The sequence below is a fragment of the Pan paniscus genome, chromosome 1, assembly GCF_029289425.2.
Source record: "Pan paniscus chromosome 1, NHGRI_mPanPan1-v2.0_pri, whole genome shotgun sequence".
Taxonomy (NCBI): domain Eukaryota; kingdom Metazoa; phylum Chordata; class Mammalia; order Primates; family Hominidae; genus Pan; species Pan paniscus.
Window position 1 is genome coordinate 197,851,359 of NC_073249.2, and position 20,423 is coordinate 197,871,781.

The 20,423-nt window shown below is 40.6% G+C and overlaps 2 protein-coding genes across 37 annotated transcripts in view; one reads left to right on the top strand and one right to left on the bottom strand.

The window, feature by feature from the left end:
- EPB41 (erythrocyte membrane protein band 4.1) overlaps window positions 1–20,423 on the bottom strand; it is a 231,737-nt gene that overhangs the window by 128,111 nt on the left and 83,203 nt on the right. For 35 of the 36 annotated variants that reach the window (XM_055095881.2, XM_034959588.3, XM_055095919.2 and 32 more), the window contains exon 2: window positions 3,931–4,405. In XM_055095881.2, coding sequence (XP_054951856.2) covers window positions 3,931–4,398 — 468 coding nt within the window. In that variant the 5' untranslated portion in view covers window positions 4,399–4,405. The remainder of the gene's footprint in view (window positions 1–3,930; window positions 4,406–20,423) is intronic. The other variant, XM_063593500.1, reaches the window with a different exon arrangement.
- Window positions 8,808–9,166, top strand: LOC103783251 (large ribosomal subunit protein eL27-like). The gene has a single exon (XM_034959641.3). It carries the CDS (start codon window positions 8,860–8,862, stop codon window positions 9,145–9,147), a length of 288 nt encoding a protein of 95 aa, XP_034815532.1. The 5' UTR covers window positions 8,808–8,859; the 3' UTR covers window positions 9,148–9,166.

Sequence of the window (20,423 nt, forward strand, 5' to 3'; positions counted from 1 at the left end):
GTAAAACAGGCCAGAGAAATTAAGTAACTTGCCTAGGATCATACAATTAATAAGTCACATACCAGTCTGGCTTCAGAATCCACGATTTGTTTTTTTTGCTTTTTTTTTTTTTTTTTTTGAGACAGAGTCTCACTCTATCACCCAGGCTGGAGCGCAGTGACATAATCATGGCTCAATGCAGCCTCGACCTCTCAGACTCAAGTGATCCTCCCACCTCAACATCCCAAGTAGCTGGGACTACAGGAGAGCCACCATGCCTAGCTAGTTTTTCACTTTTTTGTAGAGATGGTGTTTCTCCATGTTGCCCAGGTTGGTCTCGAACTCCGGGGCTCTAGTGATCCTCCTGCCTCAGTCTCCCAGAGTGCTGGATTTACAGGCATGAGCCACCACACTCAGCCCCAAAATCCATGATTTTAAACCTCTTCACCATATTGCAGTTTTTATTTACCAAGGTATATCCAGCCTAGGGCCTGGCACACATGGTAGGTTTTCAATAAATATTTGTTGAATGAATAAACAAACATTAAAAATTTACATAGGCTTCCAAAAAATCCAAGCTACTCTGGATGAAGACTGGTACAATCCTATAGTTATATATATTATATACTTAAATGTAATATAAATATATATTTATATATTTATAATATAAAGCAAACACGCTTTTTAAAAAATTCTGGATAAAAAAGGACCATTTAAATAAAATCCTATTTTATTTAGGCAAATAAACCTTTATCCAGACAACTCTGATCCACAAGGTTTTGACTATAAATATTAGTTTCCAAAAGGCCTAAAATAGTTTGTTCTTTTAAATAATATCTCCTTGAAATTTTACTAACAATATCGTTTCTTTTTCTCCACATGAAGACAAATAACCTACGGACAATTTATTTCAATTCTGAATTAAATCTTAATGAATGAGATTTTAGTTAAATCTAAAATTAACTGTCCATCATCTGTGTCAACTTGAGTACGAATCTATGAACTTTAGACAATGCAGACAAGTTCTGATTCAAATGTTAACTAAAACAAGATATGGATTTTCCCCTATATAAAGCTGAAGGAGAAAAAAGCAGTTAAAAACCCCTTGAGGCCAGGCACAGTGGTCATGCCTGTAATCCCAGCACTTTGGAAGGCTGAGGCAGAAGGATTGCTCGAGTTCAGGAGTTCAAGACCAGCCTAGGCAACAAAGCAAGACCGTCTCTACCAAAAAATTTAAAAATTAGCTGGGCATGTGGCATGCACCTGTAGTCCCAACTACTCAGGAGGCTGAGATGGGAGGATAGCTTGAGCCCGGGAGGTTGAGGCTGTAGTGAGCCATGATCACACCACTGTATTCTAGTCTGGGTGACAGAGAGAGACCCTATCAAGAAAGAAAGAAAAAAAGAAAATAAATAAAGAGGGGGAAGGAGGGAGGGAGGGGAAAGGAGGGAGGCAGAGGAAGAGAGGAAGGAAGGGAGGGAGGGAGGGAGGGAGGGAAGGAGGGAAGGAGGGAAGGAAGGAAGGAAGGAAGGAAGGAAGGAAGGAAGGAAGGAAGGAAATTTGAAAAACTCTTGAAAGTACCAGGCTTCCTGAAAGATAATGTAATTTTTTTTTTTTTTTTTTTTGAGATGGAATCTCGCACTGTCACCCAGGCTGGAGTGCAGTGGCGTGATCTCGGCTCTCAGCAAATTTTCCTGCCTCGCCTTCCGAGTAGCTGGGACTACAGGTGCCCACCACCACGCCCAGCTAATTTTTTGTATTTTTTGTAGAGACAGGGTTTCACCATGTTGGCCAGGCTGGTCTCAAACTCCTGACCTTGTGATTCGCCTGCCTCAGCCTCCTAGAGTGCTAGGATTACAGGTGTGAGCCACTGTGCCCGGCCGATAATGTAATTTAATTATTTTGGTATTCCTAAAATAAAATGGTATTAAGATATGAATGGTTTCTTTGCCTTTACTGTTTGTGTTTATTTACTAGCTAACATTCATTGAGTATTTATTAAATGCCAGGCAATGTTTTAAGAGCTTTTACCCGTTTCACTCCTTTAATCCTTTCAATCCCAAATGAGGTGGATATTATTATCCCCATTGTACAGAGGAGGAAACTGATAAAGTGAAAAGTGTCACTTTTCTTCGATTTGAACCCTCTAGTCAGATTCTATAGCTTGCATCTTAACTATTACAGAACTTAGTAAATCTTGTTTTCAAACTTGTTTCACTAACAGCAAGTGTGCAATTATAATTTTATCCTAAATTTTACCCTCAGCACTTTGAATATACAAGTAATAGTTCTAGAAATATATGTAATATTCTAATAAGACTCTAATAAAACTATGGAGTCCAAATCTCAGACCTATAATAGAAACATGTAGGACTTATACTTTTTTCCCCCCTAACACTGTCAGAGTTCTAGAAGGACTTACACTTTTAACAATGCAGATAATATTCACATGCTTCAGAAATAAGAAGACTTTGAAAATAATTCTTAATTGTAATGGTGAGGCTGAAAATAAATGACATTCTCAGAAAATAGTCTGAGTTACAGTACTAATGTTTTCCCATTTTTTGGGACAAATAAACTCACAACTCGTGTTTAGTTTAACAACACTATGTCACAATTAAGGCCCCAGACTAATATACATTACACAGGTGATAGAAAGAGCTAGACTTCCTCATCTGTATCTTACACTCTGTGGCAATATGATCTAGTTAAAGAAGATGATCAAAATAAGGTAGACATGACTTGAATCTATCACATACCTTCAAAGGGCTTGAATTCATCACACAGCTTTTAGGATGATTTACGTAAAAGAACCATATCTGCTGATAACCGTCCTGTTCCTAATAATTCCACAAAAATGAACTCTAAACCATCTCATTTTTCTTTTCCTCTCTCATGAGAAATCTTCAATTTGTTCCATTATTATAATAAAATGATATATGGGCTGAACACATTGATTTGATACTTTTTTTTCTCTTCTATTCTTTGATTTATAAACAGTAAATGGACAGGCATGGTGGTACACACCTGTAATGCCAGCTGCTCAGGAGGCTGAGGTGGGAGGATCACTTGAGCCCAGGAGTTTGAGATTAGCCTGGGCAAAATAGCAAGACCCTTTAATACATATAAAGTGTTAAGTATCTGTTTAAAAAGTAAGTTTCCAATGACTACATTAATTTTTTTAGAGTAGAAACTATAAGCCGGGCATGGTGGCTCACGTCTGTAGTCCCAGCACTTTGGGAGGCTGAGGTGGACAGATTACCTGAGGTCAAGAGTTTGTGACCAGCCTGGCCAACACAGCAAAACGCTGTCTCTACTAAAAATACAAAAATTTGCTGGGCATGGTGGCCAGCGCCTGTAATCCCAGCTACTCGGGAGGCTGAGGCAGAAGAATAGCTTGAACCCAGGAGGGGGAGGTTGCAGTGGGCCGAGATCACACCACTGCACTCCAGCCTGGGTGACAGAGCAAGACTCAGTCTCAAAAAAAAAATAGAGTAGAAACTATAAAGCTTTATGATGCTACTTATCACTATCAATGCCTAAGTCAACTAGCTAGTAAGAAATAAAACCAAGTACTTTTTTTCCCCCCGTTGTTGAGACGGAATCTCGTCCTTGTCGCCTAGGCTGGAATGCAGTGGCACGATCTCAGCTCACTGCAGCCTCTGCCTCCCGAGTTCAAACTTCTCCTGTCTCAGCCTCCTGAGTAGCTGGGATTACAGGCACCCGCCATCAGGCCCGGCTAATTTTTGTACTTTTAGTAGAGACAGGGTTTGGCCATGTTGGCCAGGCTGGTCTCGAACTCCTGACCTCAGTTGATCTGCCTGCCTCGGCCTCCCAAAGTGGTGGAATTACAGGCGTGAGCCACCGCGCCCAGCCCAAATACTCTTAAATGAAAAATAAAGTGTATAACCTGCCTTCCTTTGCCCACCTCCCATATCCACACATCCTTACCTGTGTTTCTGCACTGCTTAATGAATGAAGATCCAAAGATGGGTCTGTTTTGAGTTCAGGTTCAGGAGCTGCAATTGGGGCCTTTAAAATGATCTCTTCATCAAGACTGGTTCCAAATTCTATCTCTTTCTGACCTCCTTCACCTTTTTCTTTATCTGACTCTACTTCTTTGCCTTCTTCCTCGGACACCTGAGATTTGGGCCTTTTGAGAAACGAGGAGAATAGTCGTGAAAGTCCTCTGCTTTCTGATGTCCGCTCCTTGTTCTTGGTCAAGTCTTCATGTGTAGGAGTGTCTCCATTAGAAGCTTTCAGCTTCTGTTCACGCCAATTATCTCCTTCAGCTGCTGTTTGACAAGATTCCTCCTGCTGAGGTTCTTGTTGGCCTGAGTTTATGGCTTCCTCACCCTCTTCCTTCTGTTGGTGCTGTGAATTTTCCGCCTCAGTCACTAAACTCTTCTCTGTTGTCATGATGTTGCTATTAAAAAGAAGATAGAAAAGGGGGGCTCTTATAAGCAAAACACATTACTGTTGGCAAAACCCTAAACCCTAAAAAATTAATATACTTAGGTATTTAATTGCCAACAAACAGAATTCAAACCCATTAAACGTGAGACTTTCCATTAAATTACAAAAATATCTTATCTACACATCCTGAATAAAATATTAATGCCTTGAGTCACTAAAGATATGCACATAGAGAGAGTAGCTTAAAATAGTACCCACTGAGGCCACCTTAGTGAAATACATCACATATTAAATCCAATGCCTACAACTGTATATAGTAAATACAGTTTTATCCTTCCTTAAAAAAGGACTGTGGTTTAGTGTCCTTTGAGGGTATCAATCTGAAGGTGTAGGATTTGCAGGAATTATTCCCTGCAAAATTCTCCACACACCAAGAGACGATGAAATTTAAAAGTTCCCCCAGTCTTTATTGTTCTTTTTCTTTACATTTCTTAGGATGCAGAGACTTCTCTATTAAAATTGCAAAAGTAAAATTCTGATAGTTTGTTGTTAAGACTGGATAACAGCAACGACAAATATACAGTTGAAATACTGCAAAAAATTTCCTAAGGTTTTCATGTTACAATTCCAAATTACAACCTCTTTCAGAGGTATCCCTTTTTTTTTTCTTTTTGTGGAGAATGGGGTCTTGCTATATTGCCCAGGCAGGTCTCAAACTCCTGAGCTCAAGCTATCCTCCTGCCTCTGCCTCCCTAAGAGCTGGGATTACAGGCGTGAACTACCACGCCCGGCCAGAGGTATCCCATTTTAAGCTCTTTCAGTCTCTTTTTTCTCCTGATAAACATGATTTTGAAAGCTCAGAATTTTTAAGAGTAGGAAGTGAAACTAACAATAGAGAAAGGAGATAGAGAAGAAAAACTTAGAAAGCAAGTGTTGATTCACTCGTAGGGGAGGAGGAAAGAGCAGGCAGCTGACCTTACATATTTCAAACATCTTGGCTTCTAGCCTCTTGATCTCAAAATCCCAGTATTATCAGTCAAGCTTCACAATAACAGCCAATGAGCATTGTCACGTCTACTTTACTAAAGAATAACCAACACACGTGGGGACTTTGAAAACACTGGGCAATGAAGTCGACTATTGATGATCTTATGCTTTGATTCACTGCTATCACTAAAAGTACTTCCTTCCCATCACTCACAAAGCAGCATTTACATTGTCTTCTCATCTTCTCTGTATTAAATAAAGTAATTAAAAAAAAATTTTTAAGGCTAGTGAGGTGAAGCAGTGGGAGTCAAGATGAAACAAAGACATCTATAACTGGTTGTGATCAATTAGCTGTAAGCACCACTGCACCGGACAAGCCTAAATGAAGTAACTTTATCTGGATGTTAACAATCTGAATGAATGAACAAACTATATTTAGCTCATTCCCTCTTCAGGCCCTTCACACTTGCTGCTCTCTCTACTTACACTGCTCTTCTCTTGCCTATTTGAAGGCTGGTCTCCTTCATATCATTACTGTCTTATGCCTTAGGAGGCCTCCCCACATAACCTAGCTAGAAGTATTGGCCTTCATGCCCCCAGATACCCTTACAGGACTACTGCACTTATTATCTGTAATTATTTTATTAACATATTTGTTTACCAGTTTATTGTCTTTCTTCCCTCTCTCCAGCTAAAATGTCTTTCTTCCCTCTCTCCAGCTAAAAGTTCTATAAGGACATGAACCTTGACATATATTTTTTTTTATCATTGTATACCCAATGCCTAGAACAGTACCTGACACATAATAGGTATTAATAAAAGTTTTAGGCCAGGCACAGTGGCTCATGGCTGTAATCCCAGCACTTTGGGAGGCCGAGGCGGGCGGATCACCTGAGGTCGGGAGTTTGAGACCAGCCTGGTCAGCATGGTGAAGCCCCATCTCTACTAAAAATACAAAAATTAGCCGGGCATGGTGGCAGGCGCTTGTAATCCAGCTACTCAGGAAGCTAAGGCAGGAGAATCACTTGAAACTGGGAGGCGGAGGTTGTGGTGAGCCGAGATCATGCCATTGTACTCCAGCCTGGGAAACAGCGAGACTCCATCTCAAAGACAAAAAAAAAGTTTTTGGGGGCTGGGCATGGTGGCTCACGCCTGTAATCCCAGCAATTTGGGAGGTCGAGGCAGGAGGATCACTTGAGCTCAGAAGTTCAAGACCAGCTTGGGCAACATAGCAAAACATCGTATTTATAAAAAATTTAAAAATTAGCCAGGTATGGGTGGCATGTGCCTATAGTTCCAGCTACTTGGGAAGCTGAGGCAGGAGAATCACTTGAATCCAGGAGGCTGACGCTACAGTGAGCCATGATCATGCCACTGCATGCCAGCCTAGGTGACAGAGCAACACCTTGTCTCAAAAAAAAAAAACAAACCTGAGTTTTTAAAAAAAATGAATTGATTTCACTGAATATATCTGATAAATACAAACTGCAAAGGCATTCTCTAAATTTATTCAAGTAAATTTACTTCAAATGCATGATACTAATTGATTCATTCAACAAATTCTTATCAGGCACCTAGCACAGGACTGATGCTACGTGCTAGAAACACAACAGTAAACAAAACAGTCAAGGTCTATGTCATCATGGAGTTTACATTCTTGTTTCAACTTTAACCAGTATAATGAAAGAAAAATTCAAAATAAATTTTGTTTAAAACCACTATTGATACAGACAGAGGGGCAGAGAAATTCTAGGCAGAAAAGGACGGGTCTCTGACGAAACCCTACCCTCAAACAGAAAAGCATGAGATTGCAGCCCAAAGTGAGACTTTATATCCCTGTTTTCCCACTGGAATGTTGCCTTTTCCTAAACCACCCATGGCCCCACCTCACCCCATCCTATGCCTATAAAAACCCCAGACTCAGCTGGGAGGGAGGAGAAACAGCTGGATGTTGGAGAGAAGCAGCTTGACTTCAGAGGGATAGCTTGATGGTGTAACTTCAGAGAAGAATTCGGCTGGAGATGGCTGTACTTCAGAGGAAGATAATCTACCCACCCCTGGCCCCTTTTCAGCTCCCCTTCCCGCTGAGAGCCACTTTCATCGGCAATAAAATCCCCTGTATTTACCATTCTTCAATTCATTCCTGTGACCTCATTTTTCCTGGACACCGGACAAGAGCACGGGAGCCATGTGTGCAGATACAAAAGGCTGTCACACTGGCCCTCTGCCCTCACTGGCAGAGGGCAGCACCTCACTCAAAAAGGCAAAGGGCCCACTGAGCTGCTAACACTTAAGCTGTTCGTGGATGGCATGTCGAAGCTAAAAGAGCACTGTAACATGCCCTCTGGGGCTTGGAGGGATGCAGATACTGCCCCCTGGATACTGCTGTGAGGCCCGCGTGGCCTTGAGTACTGCAAGCACCAAGGCAGTCAGCTTGTTCCAGCGCTTGTGCACTCCAGTTCCCACCTCGTTCACTCGCACGCTCCTTCCAAGGAGTTGAGAGTGGCAGGCTCAGTAAACAAGGTACGCCTGTCACAATTCCCATGAAGAGGTCAGGCAAATATCCTGCTTCACTATAAGGGGTCTGATTCAATAGGTCTGGAAAGGGGCCTGAGATTCTACAATTCTAATAAGATGTTGCCAATGCTGCTGGCCCACTGAGCACATTTTGAGTAGGAAGCACAGAAAACCACCATTACAATCACTATGAGAACGTACCGCAAAATGCCTAAGAAACAAAGACTATAAAAAGCTGCTTTTAGCAAGTGGAATATGAAGAGCGGGAAATACTTGACACAATAAGTGCTCAACAAATAAATGCTTGTTAATTAATGAATGAAACAAATGATGCAACACATTAAATGTGAAAAGTGAACCACTAACATTTTTAAAAACTCTTTTTGGCACTTAATCAGACTTTGTAATCTTTAAACATAGAGTATGGCAAATCCAAGTTTCCTACCCAGCTGTGACAAGTGCCCAGATTCAGTGTTCTGGGTATCTCCATTGATAATATCTCTGTGCCACATTTAGGAAGTAATGATTAGGACAGGAGCCAATCATAATCCTGAAAGATATAGTCCTCAATGGCATAATCCTGAGTGTTGAAATCCCAAAAGACCAAAATCCCAAAAATATAAATCTGGAAAAAGGAATTAAAAAAAAAATTTAAAGATATGTATTTACATTTTTAAGGGGGATTTATTTGAGAAACATAAAAACATAACAGAACACTTCATAGGCTACTTTACATGATAAAATAGGCAAAAACAACATACATATTTTGCAAGCATAAACACTTGGGTATACTAATGACAGTCATACAGGTATAAGTTATGAGCAGACAAGGTGTATTCATAAAAAAATAGCTTATATAACTGCAGTCATCTGAAATACCATGACAAACAACCTAAGTCTTAAGATCAATCAAAAACCATGATGGGCTTTTTGCTGTAGGCCCGAGTGGTTGCTGCCGAAATGCGCAAGTTCATGAAACCTGGGAAGGTGGTGCTTGTCCTGGCTGGACGCTACTCTGGATGCAAAGCCGTCATCGTGAAGAACATTGATGATAGCACCTCAGATTGCCCCTACAGCCATGCTCTGGTGTCTGGAATTGACCACTACCCCTGCAAAGTGACAGCTGCCCTGGGCAAGAAGAAGATCACCAAGGGCTCAAAGATCAAGTCTTTTGCGAAAGTTTGTAACCACAATCACCTAATGCCCAAAGCCCGACGAGAGGCCAAGGTCAAGTTTGAAAAGAGATAAAAGACAGGCAAGAACAAGTAGTTCTTCCAGAAGCTGCGGTTTTAGATGCTTTGTTTTGGTTATTAAAAATTAAAAAGAAGCAGCCATAAAAAATGATGAGTTCATGTCCTTTGTAGGGACATGGATGAAGCTGGAAACCATCATTCTCAGCAAACTATCGCAAGGACAAAAATCCAAACACCGCATGTTCTCACTCATAGGTGGGAATTGAACAACGAGAACACGTGGACACAGGAAGGGGAACATCACACACCGGGGACTGTCGTGAGGTGGGGAAGGGGGGAGGGATAGCATTAGGAGATATACCTAATGCTAAATGACGAGTTAATGGGTGCAGCACACCAACATGGCACATGTATACATATGTAACAAACCTGCACATTGTGCACATGTACCCTAAAACTTAAAGTATAATAATAATAAAATTAAAAAAATAAAAAATAAAAATTAAAAAGAAAAAAAAACCATGATGGGCTGCCACCACATATTACAGTTGCCCAAAGAGCATTTTACATACATGCACAATGCTTACACACGAAGTCAATGTTGTGAAAATGGACCTTGTGGAGTCAAATTTGCAAATATGCAAAAAATGCATAAAACACATTCGAACTCTCTAAAAGTCTTGACACAATTTATACCTCCAGTAATGGAAATGATGTGAAGATGAAATACAGAGCACAGCATATTGTAAAAAATAATGCTGGCAATTTGAACAAGTGGGGAAAAAACTTTTAAAAACTAAAAAGAACACTCAACATATGAAAAAGTATATTACTGCGATAGATTCTGCGCAATTGTGCAGAGGCAGTCCATAAGAGCAGGCAGACTTTCACAATCATTTATATTTTGAAGTCTTGCATCACCACGAATAGCTGCTTTTTTCCTTTTAGAGCATGGCTCTCCTCAGAGAATACATTCACATTCATTTTATACATGGTGCTGCTCTTTTTGAAATTCTTCTATGATTCGACATACATGGACATGAGCATTTCCTGTTAAATTTTCCCATCTTTTGTGTCATGCTTATATGTTGTTTTAGGCATGCAGAAATTTGTTTCACAAGTACTCATATGCAGACCACAAATTTGGTGGAAACAATACTGGTGATCAAACAGAAACACCATTGTGTGTCTTCTTATCCTACTGTGCACGTAATTATTTTTGAACCAGTCAGTAACTTCACTGGTTTCTTCAGACAGATGCAGTTTTAATTTATTAAAAGCTCCTGGAGGACAGGCGTGGTGGCTCACGCCTGTAATCCAAGCACTTTGGGAGGCTGAGATGGGCAGATCACCTGAGGTCAGGAGTTCGAGGCCAGCCTGGCCAAAGTAGTAAAACCCTGTCTCTACTAAAAATACAAAAACTAGCTGGGCCTGGTGGCGGACGTCTGTAATCCCCGCTACTCGGGAGGCCAGGCAGTCGAGGTTGCAGTGAGCCGAGATTGCACCACTGCATTCCAGCCTGGGTGACAGAGTGAGACTCTATCTCAAAAAAAAAAAAAAAAAAAACTCCTGGAATATCATCAGCTGGAAGGAATGCCAATGCAGGCAAATAATGCACTTTAAAAATAATGCACTTTTTTTGAGACAGGTTCTGACTCCACCCAGGCAAGAGTGCAGTGGCACAATCTCGGCTCACTGCAACCTCAACTTCCTGGGCTCAGGCAATTCTCCCACCTCAGCCTCCCAAGTAGCTGGAACTACAGGTACACACAACCATGCCCAGCTAATTAAAAAAAAAAAAAAAAAAAAAAATTTTTTTTAAAGATGGAGTTTCACCATGTTGCCCAGGCTGGTTTCAAACTCCTGGGCTCAAATGATCCTCCTGCCTCAGCCTCCCAAAGTGCTGGGATTACAGAAGTGAGCCACCATACCTATAATGCACTTTATTTTTTTTTTCTCAACCCTCCCCTAGTGACATCATAATGTGCTTTTTAAATTTTTTAAATGTATTTTATTATTTTATTTTTTTGAGACAGGTTCTGGCTCTGTGGCCCAGGCTGGAGTGCAATAGCATAATCTCAGCTCACTGCAACCTCCATCTCCCCAGCTCAAACCATCCTTCTACCTCAGCCTCCTAAGTAGCTGAAACTACAAGCACGCACCACCAAGTCTGGCTAATTTGTTTTTGTATTTTGGGGACAGATGGAGTTTCACCATGTTTTGCCAGGCTGGTCTCGAACTCCTAGGCTCAAGTGATCTTCCCGTCTTGGCCTACCAAAGTGCTGGGATAATGTGAACCTGCCACAATGCACTTTTAAACTGAAACTTTCATCCTTGCTGTATTGTGTGGCCAATCCATTCATCTGAATTTTCTGCCAAATGCATTGGGGTTGAATGGAACAAAGTTTATTCATAACATTTTGAAATTCACTTTTAGAAGCCTTGATTGCACCTCATTCCAAATCTGTCATTATGGTTCGGGGATTCAATCAAAATCCATTTTCTTCTGCCAAGTCTGCCAAATCTTCAAATAAACATTTATAAGGTGTTTCACTTTTTCTAGTCACTAATACATAAACTAGTAGATCAGTTCTAGAATTTTCAGATTCAGTGGGGGCATGAATTGTATACAAGTGATTAAAAAAAAAAAAAAAAAGTGAGGACAGTTTCAAAAGTACCATCCATTAGCCAAAGTGAAGCATGTGCTAGTTTTGCTGTATTAGACTTAGTGGTAAATATAAGAAGTCTATCCTCTTTGACAGTCAAATCCCTAATCAAGAATAGTTCACCATTTAACATGTTTTGCAACAGTGGAGGAACCTCAATATCGACAAGTGTGTTTGGTTCAGAAGGTCACTGAGCTTGTCAAATTCTTTTTATTCTGTAATGAAGGGTGTTTTTTAAAGGCAAGTATGAAGGGGCATGTGTGAAGGGGCAGTAGTCGTACACGATTGAATATAATTTGGCAGGGGAGATCTCTTGTATTTTTCGCATGCATTTTCAATTCTTGTATGGTCTTCAAAACACTCACCGCACTTGTATTTGGAGAGTGGTTGTTGTCTACAAATTTTCTAAGTATATGTGGTCCATTGGAAAGTTTTGGTATTGCTTGGCCATTGCAGTTAAGCAACACTCTGCTTTCACAGCAGCAATAATAATTAGCTTTTAAACTTTTATCTTTCACCACTAAGTAGCCTCATACACTTAACTTATCACAGCCTTTCTGTGAGGAAACAATTTCACAGATATTTCATTGTGTTGCAAGTAAAAGGAATGACATTCAGCTTCTCTAATATCAAATCTGTATTAGTCAGGGTTCTCCAGAGTGACAGAACCAATAGGATATGTATATAGATACATGACGGAGGATTTACTAGGGGAATTGGCTCACATGATTGTGGTGGCTGAGAAGTTCCACAACAGGCTGTGTGCAAGCTGGAGACTCTGGGATGCCAGTGGCATAGCTCAGTCCAAGACTAAAGGCCTCAGAACCAGAAAAGTTGATGGTATAACTCTCATCCTCAAGACCTGGAGGGGCTACTGGTATAAGTCCTTGAGTCCAAAGGCTGAGAAGCCTATAGTTCTGATGCCCAACACAGCAGAAGAAGTCTGTCCCAGCTGTCAGAGACACACGTGTCTTCTCTGTTTGTTCTTTCCGGGCCCCCCAGCCAATTTAATGATACCCACCAAAAATGAGGGCAGATCTTCCCCACCTAATCCACAAGACTTACACACTAATCTCCTCTGGAAACATCCTCACAGACATACCCCAAAGAATACTTTACCAGGTTTCTAGGTATTCCTTAATCCAGTCAAACTGACATCTCCAAAATTAAGTCTATAAGTCTACCCCTTGTCCACTTGGCATCTATATGCATCTCCTTAAACCATATTTAATTTCCAAATAAACACAACAAAGTAATAGTTCTGCCTAACATGAAGCAGCTACCCTGTGATTGTGATTTTGGGGATTGTAGACATTAGGGATTTTAGACTTCAAGGATTTAGGCTTCAGGGATTTTGATCTTTCAGGATTTTAACATTTCAGATTATGGTGTTTAGGATTGTGTCTTTTGGGATTATGATCCAAACCCAATTAAGACATATGAAGAGTTAGAGGATAGCATCTATGAGTACAGAATTGAGACATTTTGCCACATAATGGGACATATGTAAAAAACAAGCCGAACATAAGAATAAATGAAAACATAATTAAGGAACAGGCACAGAGGTAGAAAGGCAAAAGAATTCTACTGAAACCAACTTCAGTTAATACCATACATTAAATGCTAGAAAACAATCAGGAATTCAAACAATGCAGTATTCAGCAAAGATGCTACAACTCAGTCTATACAAGAAAAAACATAAAAATGAATGATTAAGGAGAGTTTGCACCTGTGTTCTTTAAAAAAAAAAAGAGAATAGAAAATGAAACTGATAAAGCTCGCTGATACTTTCAGTTAGCTCTGAGGTTAATATGAATTAAACAAATAAATAAATAGCAAAAAGAAAAAAAAACCCTATGGATCACTTACTAAAAGCTCATATATACTTCTCTAGACAAATGTCACGCAGTCATGTTCTTCCAGACAAATGCCATGCAGTCATGTTCCTCGTGTTACAAATGATAGGACGGGTACAGAGGAAAAGATATAAAGAAGTCAAGCAGCAAAAACAGGATAAATGCTCTACAAACAAGCTCTTCCTATGTAAATGACACTATTTTCATTCTGGATATAAAATCCAAAAGGAGGTATCCATTTACTTAATGTCAGAAAGAGGTCTTCTGATTTAAACAAACAAACAAACAAAGAATCTACACAACACTGAAGAAAAAGTGATGAGTTACCGTTCCATCTCAATCCTAATCCTCAAAACCCTATGAATTACACCCCATCTGGTATCAAAGATACACTTGTTTTAAAAGTGTGCATCTGTTAATTTCAGACAAATCAAACCTTTTAAAAAAAAAAAGAAAAACATACTGAACAGACTGAAAAGACTGAATGGTTATCTTTCATATTTTTTTACTCTGTAACATTGAGTCAGTGCTCCATTAATGCTTCTTGAGTTGAAAACTTCACAAAAACATTGCAGTTTGGCAGCATTAATAAAATTTCCTTTATAATCACCATTTAGGGATGAAGTTTGATGATTTAATTCTAGGTATTACTCTTCAAATTAGCTCACTGAGAAGAAAAAAAATAAAAAAACCGCTGGGCACAGTGGCTCACACCTGTAATCCCAGCACTTTGGGAGGCCGAGGCAGGCAGATCAACTGAGGTCAGGAATTTGTGACCAGCTTGGCCAACATGGTGAAACTCTGTCTGTACTAAAAATACAAAAATCAGCTGCACATGGTGGTGCACACTTATAATCCTAGCTACTTGGGAGGCTGAGGCAGGAGAATGGCTTGAACCCAAGAGGCAGAGGTTGCACTGAGCCAAGATCCCACCACTGCACTCCAACCTGGGCAAAAGAGTAAGACTCCATCTCAAAAAATAAATAAATAATGCTTTGAGGGAGGAGTATAGATGTCAATAGAAAGAGACTTGAAGTGCAATGGGCAAAGGGAATTCCACGCAGAACCAGTATTATTAAGAACATTGTAAGTCCAAAGAAACTAGTAAGAATTCCAGACTAGCTGAAATAGGGCTACAACAGGGCAGCAGGGGGAGATAAGGTTAGAAAAGAGCTACCGTTTAAAATTCCATGGCCAGGCACGGTGGCTTACACCTGTAATCCCAGCACTTTGGGAGGCCAAGGCAGGAGGATAGCTTGAGCCCAGGAGTTTGAGTCCAGCCTAGGCAACATAGAAAGGCCTCGTCTCTGCAAAAAATTAAAAATTAGCCAAGTATGGTGACATGCCCCTGTAATCCCAGCTACTTGGGAGTCTGAGGTAGGAGGATCACTTGAGCCTCAGAGGTCAAGGCTACAGTGAGTCATGATCCTGCCATTACACTCCAGCATGGGTGACAAAGTGAAACCCTATCTCTCAAAAATAAAAAAATTAGATTCCAACAGCAACAATAATAATAGCAGCTAGCAGGTATTGAATACCTAAATGCCACACATTATTCTACATGCCTTAAACCACTCTACAAGGTAGACATTCTCATTTCCCAGAAAATAAACTCTGGGTGGTTAAAAAATTTGCTTCAGATCATGGAGTCATGCATTAATGAAACCATTAAACATGGTGATAATTCTGTTGTAAATTATCAGGCTAGTATCTGTCTCTGTAAAACACAGTACTTCAGATGCTTCTACCTCAGAGATGCTTCTCTGTTAACTAAACCCCTATCTGTTGAGAAGTTATGCACAGACTATTCAATCTGGCTAAGACCACCTCTATTTCTACCAGTTTCAAGTTCCCCGCCCATGTACATATTTCTTTCTTTCTTTTTTTTTTTTTTGAGATGGAGTCTCACTCTGTCACCCAGGCTGGAGTGCAGTGGCGGGATCTCGGCTCACTGCAAGCTCCGCCTCCCGGGTTCACGCCATTCTCCTGCCTCAGCCCGCCGCCACGCCCGGCTAATTTTTTGTATTTTTATTAGAGACGGGGTTTCACCGTGTTAGCCAGGATGGTCTCGATCTCCTGACCTCGTGATCCACCCATCTCGGCCTCCCAAAGTGCTGGGATTACAGGCGTGAGCCACCGCGCCTGGCCACATATTTCTTCTTTTACTCTTTCCAGAGTGTACGTGTAGAATGAGACAGGAAGAGACAGGCAAAGACACATTATGAAATGACTTGAATATCATGCTAAATTGTTGGGACTTGATTCCTGAGAGCCACTGAAAGCTTTTAAGTAGGGAAGTAGATAAAGTGGAGGCAGAAGAGGCTAGAGACAGAGGGAAATTCAACAAATGACTGGGTAAATTCAGGTTATCAGTGAATATTCACAATGGGAATCCCTAGGGAAGCTGAAATCAATACTGAGCAGAGAAACTTGAAAAGCCTTGCAACCAAGGTTTAAGAACTCCTGCTGCCCTTAGTTTCTCTAGCGTATTCTCACTAGCACACTTCTTATTAATCCAGGCAGTTGCATATCAGAGCCTAAAGGCATTTTTATAATATACCTCCTTTAGCCCACTTTGGTAAATGGTAATAGAACCAAAATAAGGCCGGGCACGGTAACTCACGCCTGTAATTCCAGCACTTTGGGAGCCTGAGGTGGGTGGATTACCTGAGGTCAGGAGTTTGAGACCAGCCTGACCAACATGGTAAAACCCCATCTCTACTAAAAATACAAAAAAAAATTGGCCAGGCACGGTGGCTCATGCCTGTAATCCCAGCACTTTGGGAGGCTGAGGCAGGTGATCACCTGAGGTCAGGAGTTTGAGACCAGCCTGACCAACATGGAGAAACCCCATCTCTACTAAAAATACAAAATTAGCCAGGTGTGGTGGCGCATGCCTGTAATCCCAGCTACTTTGGAGGCTGAGGCAGGAGAATCGCTTGAACCTGGGAGGCGGAGGTTGCAGTGAGCCAAGATCACGCCACGGCACTCCAGCCTGGGCGACAGAGCAAGACTCCATCTCAAAAAAAAAAAACAAAAACAAAAACAAAAGAAAAAAACTGAAAAACTGAAATAGAGAAGAGAGATTAATATCTTGCAAGTATCTCAATAAAACATGTCCAAAATTAAATTCTTAATTCTGTTTTTCCTGTTCCCATAAGTGGCTCAATCATACCATCCAGTATCTCAAAGCAGAATCCTAAGTGCTGTCCTTCTCTTAGCCTTCTCCATTTCCCTTCCTAATCAAATCCGTCTGTTCATCGTATACACTCTACCACCAAAATATATTTAGAACCAGTCTATTTTTCAGCTTCTGTACTGCTATTATGTTTGTATGAGTCTTCTTCACTTCTCACTTAAATTACATCCTAGAATGATTTGGCTTTTGCCTACCTCACTAACCTCTACCCTTGGAGGTTACCCAATTTGACAATAGTTCACACACTAAAAAGGATCTTAAGTCCTTGACAGAACATGCCCCAACAGAAATGAAATTCTAAAACAGCTTACAATCTTTATCTGCATTTCTAGACTTATAGTGACCAGAGCATTCCTATGCTAAGTAGTGGGGCTATTCTAGTAAGAAAGACAAACTTAGTATCTGACCTCCTGGATTTGATTCTCTATCCAGAAGACTGTGGACAGTAACAGCCCCTCAGTTCTCAGTATTTATATTGCATCTTAAATCTTACATTCAGTTCTGAGCAATCTATTTTAGAGAGAAAAAATCTGTCAGAGATAGAAGATAATGATGCAATTTGAAACCATGTCATAAAATAAATAACTGAATGATATTGGGACCTTTAGCCTAGAAAAAGAGAATTCAAAGCAGGAAAATGATTGCTGCTCTAACAAATTTCAAGAGCTGCTGAATTTCATGTGACTCCTAAGGGCAAAATTCATTAGCCCACAGAAATTACAAAGACATAGTTTTCATCGAAATAAAGTAGAAGGAAGAAATTGCTAATAATTAAATGAGCTGCTTGGGAATAGTGAGCTTATTATCATCAAAAATATTCACTCAAGCTGAATGCCCATCTGTTGTAGATGCCAGAGAGAGGATTCTTCTAGTAAGTGGGTCCTTACATTAACTGAATTCTCAGGTCCTTATCAATGCTAAGATTTTACAAATAGGAAGGAAGAAAGAAAACAAATGGGGTTGGGCACAGTGGCTCACAGCTATAATTCTAACACTCTGGGAGACCAAAACAGGAGTATCACTTGAGACTAGGAGTTCCAAACCAGCCTGGGCAACATAGCAAGATCCTGTTTCTAAAAAAAATAAAAATAAAAAAAGTAGCCGGGCATGGTGGTACATGCCTGTAGTCATAGCTATCTGGGAGGCTGAGGCAGAAGAATTGCTTGAGCCCAGGAATTTGAGGCTCCAGTGAGCTATGACTGCACCACTGCACTCCAGCCTGGTTGACAGAGCAAGACCCTGTCTCTGAAAAATAAAAATAAACAAAAGGGACATTAGAATAGTTACACAATGGATTATTTTTTAAAGGCTATATTATTTCTCCCCCACCCCCAATATCCCCATGGATACCAGAGAAGGGCTATATTATAAACTCAAGAATCACCATTTGGATTAGGAGAATAAGGGGGTAAAAGCAAAAGTAAAGGATAATAGGCCCTTTTACTTCCCTAGTCAGAGAACAGAAACTAGTGACATTCTTTCAGACAGAAAGAAAATATGTTCAAGTATGAAGGTTTCAAAACTATGCTAGAAAACAGCTTCTTTCCTGATAAAAATCAATCCCCCAAAACCACAGGAAAGTATCTTTCCTTTCTAACTCAATTTAAGTACACTAATTAGCACCTCTAGAATAGGATAATCACCAATGTGGTCTTTGGATGAAAATGGTAATTTAAAATTTACAAAAGAGTTTCTTCAGAATTCTTCCTCTATCCTCTTGAAATTATTTGAATGTTAAATTACTCTTTATGAAGCCTTGCAGTGGCTCACGCCTGTAATCTCAGCCCTTTGGGAGTCCAAGGTGGGAGGACTGCTTGAGCCCAGGAGTTTGAAACCAGCCTGGGCAGCATAGTGAGACCATGTCTCTACTAAAGGAAAAAAAAAAAAAATTAGCCAAGCATAGTTTCATGAGCCTGTAGTCCCAGCTCCACAGGAAGGTGAGGTGGGAGAACTGCCTGAGCCCAGGAGTTGGAGGCTGCGGTGAATCATGATCACACTACTGCACTCCAGCCTGGGCAACAGAGCAAGACTCTGTCTAAAAAAAAAAAAACTACTTGCCATACTGAGTGAATCAGGAATGTCACTGAGCATGATCATGCTGTTTTCAAAAACTAGGTTTTTAATTTAAGTCATTTCTATGGTGACTAATACCGCTGAATCAACTCATTCAAAGATATTTTTAAATAAACAAACTCTTACTCATCTTCTAAGAAGATGAAAACACATTCTTTACTTCTCTAGAGAATTCAGGCATATACTTAAAAGATGTCTGGATATAGTCTAAAAGTGTACCATCTGGGCCCAGGCCCTCCCAGAAAATACACTACTGGATCAATGATTACTAAGCATCAATGAGGACGATGTGAAACAAAAAAAATTCATCTCCACTGAATTGAGTTTTATTTCTTTCAAGTGTCAAAGTGGGCTGGGTTTGGTGGCTCAAGCCTGTAATCCTAGCACACTTTGGGAAGCCTAAGTAGGCAGATCACTTGAGCCTAGGAGTTCAAGATCACTCTGGTCTAGACAACATGGTGAAACCTTATCTCTACAAAGGATACAAAAAATTAGCTGGGCATGGTAGCGTGCACCTGTAGTCCCAGCTATGGGGGCAGGGTAGGGGTGGGTATGGGGTGGTGAGCCTGAGGTGGGAGGATCAGCTGAGCGCGGGAGGTCGAGACTGTAGTGAGCTGTGATCGCTGCACTCCAGACTGGGTGACAGAATGAGACCCTGTCTCAAAAGAGTATTATTTTAGCCATTCTAGATGGAAATCTTTATGAAATGGATTATATGCTTCCTTGTTTCATTTTTTAAATCTATAGACCATGATTGAGTCGTTATTGATTTAGTCATCATTATGAACCTGAATTACTACGCAGTGCTAATGTCCTCATAGGCTACTGAAGTCTATAGCGATGATTAGCTCTTTCAGAAAGATATCTGAATACTGTGCTTTTTTATTTTTTGTATCTGCCTTTATTAGGTTTCCTATTTGCTCATTTGAAGAGTTAACTCCTATTTCTTGCTGATGTCAAAGTGGCCTGCCAACAAGCATCTTCCAATGTCTCTTCTTCTAATCTGTTATTGGCTAATCTACATTGATTCAGAAACCAGATAGCCAAGTGTGTTAAAATTTTGTTTAAAGAGTAAATGCAACCAGGCGCCGTGGCTCATGCCTGTAATCCCAGCACTTTGAGAAGCCGAAGCAGGTGGATCACTTGAGGTCAGGAGTTCAAGATGAGCCTGGTCAACATGGTGAAACCCAGTCTCTACTAAAAATACAAAAATTAGCCAGGCATGGTGGCAGGCACTTGTAATCCCAGCTACTTGGGAGGCTGAGGCAGAAGAATCACTTGAACCTGGGAGGCAGAGGTTGCAGTGAGCCAAGATCGCGCCATTGCACTCCAGCCTGGGCGACAGAGGGACACTGTCCCAAAAAAAAAAAAAAAAAAAGAAAGAAAGAAAGAAAGAAAAAAAAGATTAAATGCAGCCAGGTGTGGTGGCTCATGCCTGTAATTCCAGCACTTTGGGAGGCCAAGGCAGGCAGATCACATGAGGTCAAGAGTTCAAGACCAACCTGGTCAACATGGTGAAACCCTCTCTCTACTGAAA

Coding starts and splice junctions, on each gene's coding strand:
- LOC103783251 (XM_034959641.3), top strand. CDS start 8,860: ATGCGCAAGTTCATGAAACCTGGGAAGGTGGTGCTTGTCCTGGCTGGA.